Below are 5996 nucleotides of genomic sequence, written 5' to 3'. Positions count from 1 at the left end.
GCTTCTGCTCATCAGCCAGCCTGGCAGAGGTAATGAAGCATAATTAACTGTTCCCTGTACACATCCGCTTGGCTCGGCGGGAGGGTTTGTTAAAGGGATTTCTAGAGAAGCTGCTGATTGCAGCGCCTGCTCCAGCCCAGCATGGGGAGCCAGGGTCCAGGGAAGGGAGCATGGGCAGGATCTTGTCCAGTGCCTCTCCTGTGCTTTTAGCCCCAGGGAGCGCAGCTGTGGCCACCTGGGACAGGGATGCTCCAGGGAGCATGCTGGTGGAGCTAGGGGCAAGCAGGACCAAGTTAATGCTCTCTGTCCTCTCTTCTGCATCCACTGGTACAGGAGCGTCAGAAAAAAGCCAAGTTTCCTGAGAGCAGCGACGGCTCCAGGGACTCGGACAGCTCTGCTGGGCGCCGAGGCAGCGCCAGCCGGAAGCATGGGCGATGGCGGGGACGGCCAGACAGCCCCGGGGCACTGGTGTCCAAGGTGGTGAGAGCTGTCACGGCGAGACACAAACCGGGATGGAGGCTGGCGGCGGCAGCCGGAGGAACCTGACAGAGCTGCGTGGGGAAGCCCAACTGGCCGTCTTCCAGCAGGGTGACACAGGCAGCGTGGAGGGGGCTCCTCAGCCCACCGAGAACAGCTTCACCCCCAAGTGCGAAATCACGGGCAAAGACGCCCTCTCGGCGCTGGCTCGGGCCAGCAGCAAGCAGTGCCAACAGGAGATCGCCAACGTGGTGTGTCTGCACCGGGCTGGCAGCCTCATGCCCCAGTCTGTGCCTCGCCACTGCCAGCTCTCAGGTGAGTCCTGCTGGGTGTTCCCAGTCGCCCATGGGCATTGGCAGTATCCCATCCAGGTGTGTGGGCCACCTTCCTTATGTCACCAGAATGTCCCAGCTGGAAAAAAGCAGCCTCAATCTGTCACTGATTCCCAGATTACTGCTGTCTCTGTAATCCAATCAAAGCTGTGCCAGCCTCCTTAAGCTGTGCTGTTCATCCCAACCTGTGGTGCCTGCAGAGCCAGGCCCAGCTGTATCTTCTGTTTTGAGGAGCCAGAGAAGGACAACCCCCCACCTTTTCCAATGCAGCCCTGACAGTTTAACACAAGGGGCTGTGTGTGCCACCCATGCCCTGGCACTGCAGCGTGATGGGGTTTGCCCAAGGCCAGGCTCTTCTCTGCTGTCCCTGCCTTGCGCAGGTCTCCATGGTTTATCAGGAGCTCTGGGTGCTGGGATAGTGGGTGCCAAGGCAGGGGGTGGTGACAGCCCTCTCCCTTCTGCACAGGCAAGGTCAGTCCTGTCATCCAGTGGGACGAGAGCCGGCTGCAGCAGGTGCCCCCCAGCAAGCCTGTGCGCATCGCCTACATGCTGGTTGTGCACGGCAGGGCCATTCGCCAGCTGAAGCGGCTCATCAAGGCGGTGTACCACCAGCAGCACTTCTTCTACATCCATGTGGACAAGGTGTGTGGCAGAGGGAGGAGAAGGGGGGTGCTAACAGAGCCCAGGTCAGTCACCGGGACAGGGTGCAGAGCTGGGGTGGGGGTGGGCAGTGAGTGGAGGAAGCAGTTGGGTAGCATTTGTCCTTGCTGCCTGTGGAACATGACCCTCCCACCCTTATTTCTGCAACCCCAGGACAAGCAGGATCTATCCCCTCTGCCCAGAGCAGTCCCCTCCCTGCAGAGGCTGCTGTAAGGGCTGATCACGGGCTGGTGGCAAGGAGGGCAGGGCCCCAGGAAGACAAGCTCCCCGCTGACTGCGAGCTGTGTTCTCTGGCAGCGCTCCAACTACCTCCATCGCGAGGCAGTGGAGCTGGCCCGGCACTATCCCAACATCCGCGTGACGCCCTGGCGCATGGTGACCATCTGGGGAGGTGCCAGCCTGCTGAAGATGTACCTGCGGAGCATGAAAGATCTGCTGGAACTGACCGAGTGGCCCTGGGACTTCTTCATCAACCTGAGTGCCACCGACTACCCCACGAGGTGAGGACCTTGCCGGGGCAGGGGAGGATGATGGAGGTGTTCCGGCTGCATGATGCTGCAGCAGCCCCGGGAGGAGCAGGGAGGTTGAGGCAAGATGAGGCTGGAGATTGCACCCACGTGCTGGTGATGATGCTCCAGGGCCAGGCTGGTCCCGTCTCTGCAGAGGAGCCCAGCCAGTACCTCAGAGGCTGTTTTTTCCTGCGGTCTGGGTGTTGCTGGGGAACACACATGTGACGCGCCAGGCAGCCTAGGGGCCGCGTCTGTATCTCCTCAGGGATGGGACAAGGGTTTGAGTCAGCACCTACCAAGCAGCTTTAGGCTCTTTTTGTCTGGTGGATCTTGCAGAGTGAACGTTTACTGGCCTGCTTTACCCCAACAGCTGTTAATTGTTTCTAATTTGCTCCTCAGGACCAATGAGGAGTTGGTGACCTTCTTGTCCAAATACCGAGATAAGAACTTCCTGAAGTCTCATGGCCGGGACAATGCCAGGTAATCCCAGCTACGGGCAGAGCTGAGCTGGAGGAACAGAAAAGAACTGAAACAGTTGGGGCAGGGGGAGTGTTCTGGCTTCAGCTGCACCCAGCAAAGTGGGTGACACCCCTAACCCCTCGTCCTTGTCCCCATGTCCAGGTTTATCAAGAAGCAGGGCCTGGACCGCCTGTTCCACGAGTGTGACTCCCACATGTGGCGGCTGGGCGAGCGCCACATCCCCGAGGGCATCGTGGTGGATGGGGGCTCTGACTGGTTCTCGCTGACGCGCAGCTTCGTGGAGTACGTGGTCTACACCGATGACCAACTGGTGTCCCAGCTGCGCCAGTTCTACACCTACACGCTCCTGCCAGCTGAGGTGGGTGCTAGCTGCAGGGCATGGGCCAGATTTTCTTCCTGCTGTACTTAACATATATGTCCCACTTCATCCATGCCCTGGGTAGCTGCGAAGGACGTCGTTGGTTCTGCTCAGGCAGCTTTGTGCCTCCCCTTTGTCCAGGCCCGGGTGTGAAAGAGGAGTGGAGCAGACAGGCCAAGGGTCGTGTTTCTGCTTTAGGGCCAGACAACACTTTGGGCCAGCTAAGGGCTGGTGTGGGTACACAGCCTGGTTCCTTACGGGCTGCCCTGTGCTGGGAACAGGGGTGGGTTTCTGCTCAGGAGCTGTCGAGGCCTGTCCTGTTCGTCTGTGAGTGAGGGGTGGGGGGGGGTTCTCCTTTAACCATCCGTCCTCCATCCCCACTGGGTGTCCTGTCCCTTCTCTGCCGTGCACAGTCCTTCTTCCACACAGTCCTGGAGAACAGTCATGCCTGTGAGACACTGGTCGATAACAATCTCCGAGTGACCAACTGGAACCGGAAGCTGGGCTGTAAGTGCCAATACAAACACATCGTCGACTGGTGCGGATGCTCCCCAAATGACTTCAAACCCCAGGACTTCCTCCGGCTGCAGGTGAAAAAGATCCTCCCTCGCGCTCCCTGCCCTCCTCCTCACCTCTCTCCCCTCTGAGTTCCCCTGTGGGTGCACCCCAGGCACAATGCTGGTCACTGTGCATGCCCCCACGAGTCTCACCCCAGCCCTGTAAGGGACAGGGGCAGGATTGGCTCCCCAGCCGCCGTGGGGCTTGGTCCTGGGCTTATATCGTGATCCTATTGATCCGGATCGATATCACAGCTGTGCTGTGTGGCCAGGCCTCATGCAGGGCTCTGCAGAGGCTCTGCAGGGTGGGGGCCTGTCTGAATAAAGATTGTGGCGAAGGAGCTAGATGACACATGGCTGCTACTGAGCACAGAAAGGGAGAGGCAGTGGCAGAGGTGGGAACCCATCTGCATGACCAGTGAGCGTACTGTATGCTCCCAATGATCCTGCCATAGAGGATCCCACGTGGAGGCTGGCTGTGCTTTGCTGCTCCGTAGCCTGTGCCCTCAAAGAGGGGAGGATGGGTCTCAGCATGTTTCTTCCCGATCTGTTTCCCTCCCAGCTGCCCTGCTGAGGTGGGAGGGCAGAGGGGCTGCAGCCGGCTCTTAGAAATGCCTCTGCTCTTCCAGCAACTCTCCAGACCCACCTTCTTCGCCCGCAAGTTTGAGTCAACGGTGAATCAGGAGGTGTTAGAGATCCTGGACACGCACCTCTATGGCAGCTACCCCGCCAGCATGCCAGCCCTGAAGGCGTATTGGGAGAATGTCTACGACCGCGTCGACGGGCTTAGCGGCCTCAGCGATGTCACCCTCACCTTCTACACAGCCTTCTCCAGGATGGGGCTCCGCAAAGCCACAGCTGTGCCAGCAACGAAGGCTGACAAGCTCTGCAGGTGGGGTATTTGCCAGGGGCTCAATCCAGGCTCTGAGTGGTAGCCTGCATCTCGTGCTGGGAGGATGTGGGTGCTCAGATGTGCAACCTCTCCTCCTGTCTCTCTCTTTCTCCAGATTTGAGCCCCAGGGCTTCCCATCCAGTGTGCACTTATATTTCTATGACGACCATTTCCAGGGTTACCTGGTGATGCAGGAAGTGCAGAATTTGGCAACTGGGCAGGCAGAAACCCTGGAGGTGTGGATGATGCCCCAAGGAGCTCTGAAGCTGGCGGGTCAGGGAGGGCAGGCAAACCGCTTACAAAACCTTGAGGTAAATGGGGGAAAGCTTCCCTCACAACACCTGCTTTCCTCCCTGGCTTTCCCACACTGCCCTGCTTTTCTTGTCCCTCACCTGCACGCTGTGGGGGACAGAGGGACATGGTGCTGTTCTTGTGTCTGAGAACAAACCCTTTTCCAGAAGTTTGGCTTCTGTGTGGTTGTGGAGCTGATTGGTGGGGAAAAGGCCTGAAGGGGATCTTTCAGGAGGGAGCTGAGGCTGTGGTGGCCAGTGCCTGCAGCTGCAGGAGGTGTCACACATAGCTGGATTGGCACTGGTTGGGCAGGAGAGCAGTGGAGGGTGGGTGGGTGTTGCTTTGGGCTCCAAAGTTTGTGCTTTCCCTGGTTCAGGGAGGTGAAATGCAAAACCTGAGCTGATAGTGTCTCCCTGCCCAGTGTCTCACTGCTTGTACCTCCCATCCCTCCAGGTCGGCACGGAGTGGGACCCCAAGGAAAGGCTCTTCCGCAATTTTGGAGGCTTGATGGGGCCGAGCCGGTGCCCATGCAGAAGTGGTCGCGGGGCCCCAACCTGACAGCCACAGTGGTCTGGATCGACCCCACCTACATCATCGCCGCCTCGTACGACATCTCGGTGGATGCCGAGGCAGAGTTCACCCACTACAAGCCCCCTCTCAATCGGCCCCTGCGCCCTGGTGTTTGGACCATCCGCCCCCTCCAGTTCTGGGAGCCGCTGGGGGAGTGCCAGTTCCTGGTGGTGCCCCAGACCTTCAACCGCAAGCAGCCTCTCAGGAAAGGTGAGGATGCTCCAGAGGCCGGGGCTGGGTGGGAGGGTCTCCCTGTGAGCAGTCCAAGGTGATTCCCCCTGGTGCTGGCCTCTGGGCTGTAGCTGATGTCAGGGCAGGAACCATCCTTCCCACTGGCGTCCCCTTACCTGTGTCAATCCTCAAACCAGGCCCCTGGGCAGCTGTGGAGGGCGTGTTTGCAGGTCGGTCAGATACATCCCTCTCTCCCACAGCAGCCCCTTGTGCTGCAGGAGGGCTGGGGTTGCAAAGGGATGGGGTGCTGAGCCCCACTGGGAGGGTGCTGGTGGGAGGAGCAGGGTGCTGGGATGCTTCTGTGCTGCTGATCCCGTCTCTTCTCTCCCCGTCCTGTGCAGATGACAGCAACTGGCTGCACGGTGGGCCCCCCCGCAACGAGTACATGGAGCAGAGCTTCCAGGGCCTGGGGGGGATCCTCAACCTGCCGCGCTCCGAGGAGGCAGAGGAGGATGCGGTGAGGAAGGCACAGCTGACGGGCAAGGAGCTGGAGGACTGGGTGGACGGTGCCATCAGTACTTTCTGGTCTGTAGCGGACATCTGCATGGGCAGCCCCTCTGCCTGCACCTCCCTGGAGACCTGCAGCAAGACCTCCTGGAGCTCCCTCTCCCCGGACCCCAAATCGGAACTGGGGCCCGT

At 59.8% G+C, this 5996-nt stretch overlaps 1 protein-coding gene across 1 annotated transcript in view; it reads left to right on the top strand.

Annotated features, from left to right (window-relative positions):
* Positions 1-333: 333 nt before the first annotated feature.
* The window catches only part of XYLT2 (xylosyltransferase II), a gene marked incomplete at both ends in the record, with an annotated part of 5821 nt that continues 158 nt past the window's right edge, over positions 334-5996 (top strand). Inside the window, 12 exon segments of the mRNA XM_010079137.1 lie at positions 334-526; positions 529-792; positions 1276-1451; positions 1767-1969; positions 2378-2458; positions 2600-2816; positions 3230-3406; positions 4003-4265; positions 4381-4576; positions 5010-5070; positions 5073-5336; positions 5699-5996. The exon segment at positions 5699-5996 is cut by the window's right edge and continues 158 nt beyond it. Coding sequence (XP_010077439.1) covers positions 334-526; positions 529-792; positions 1276-1451; positions 1767-1969; positions 2378-2458; positions 2600-2816; positions 3230-3406; positions 4003-4265; positions 4381-4576; positions 5010-5070; positions 5073-5336; positions 5699-5996 — 2393 coding nt within the window.

This window comes from Pterocles gutturalis, unplaced genomic scaffold (genome assembly GCF_000699245.1).
Source record: "Pterocles gutturalis isolate BGI_N339 unplaced genomic scaffold, ASM69924v1 scaffold37273, whole genome shotgun sequence".
Lineage (NCBI taxonomy): Eukaryota > Metazoa > Chordata > Aves > Pterocliformes > Pteroclidae > Pterocles > Pterocles gutturalis.
Note: the sequence above shows the minus strand (reverse complement) of the source record. Positions and strands in the feature narration are given on the sequence as shown.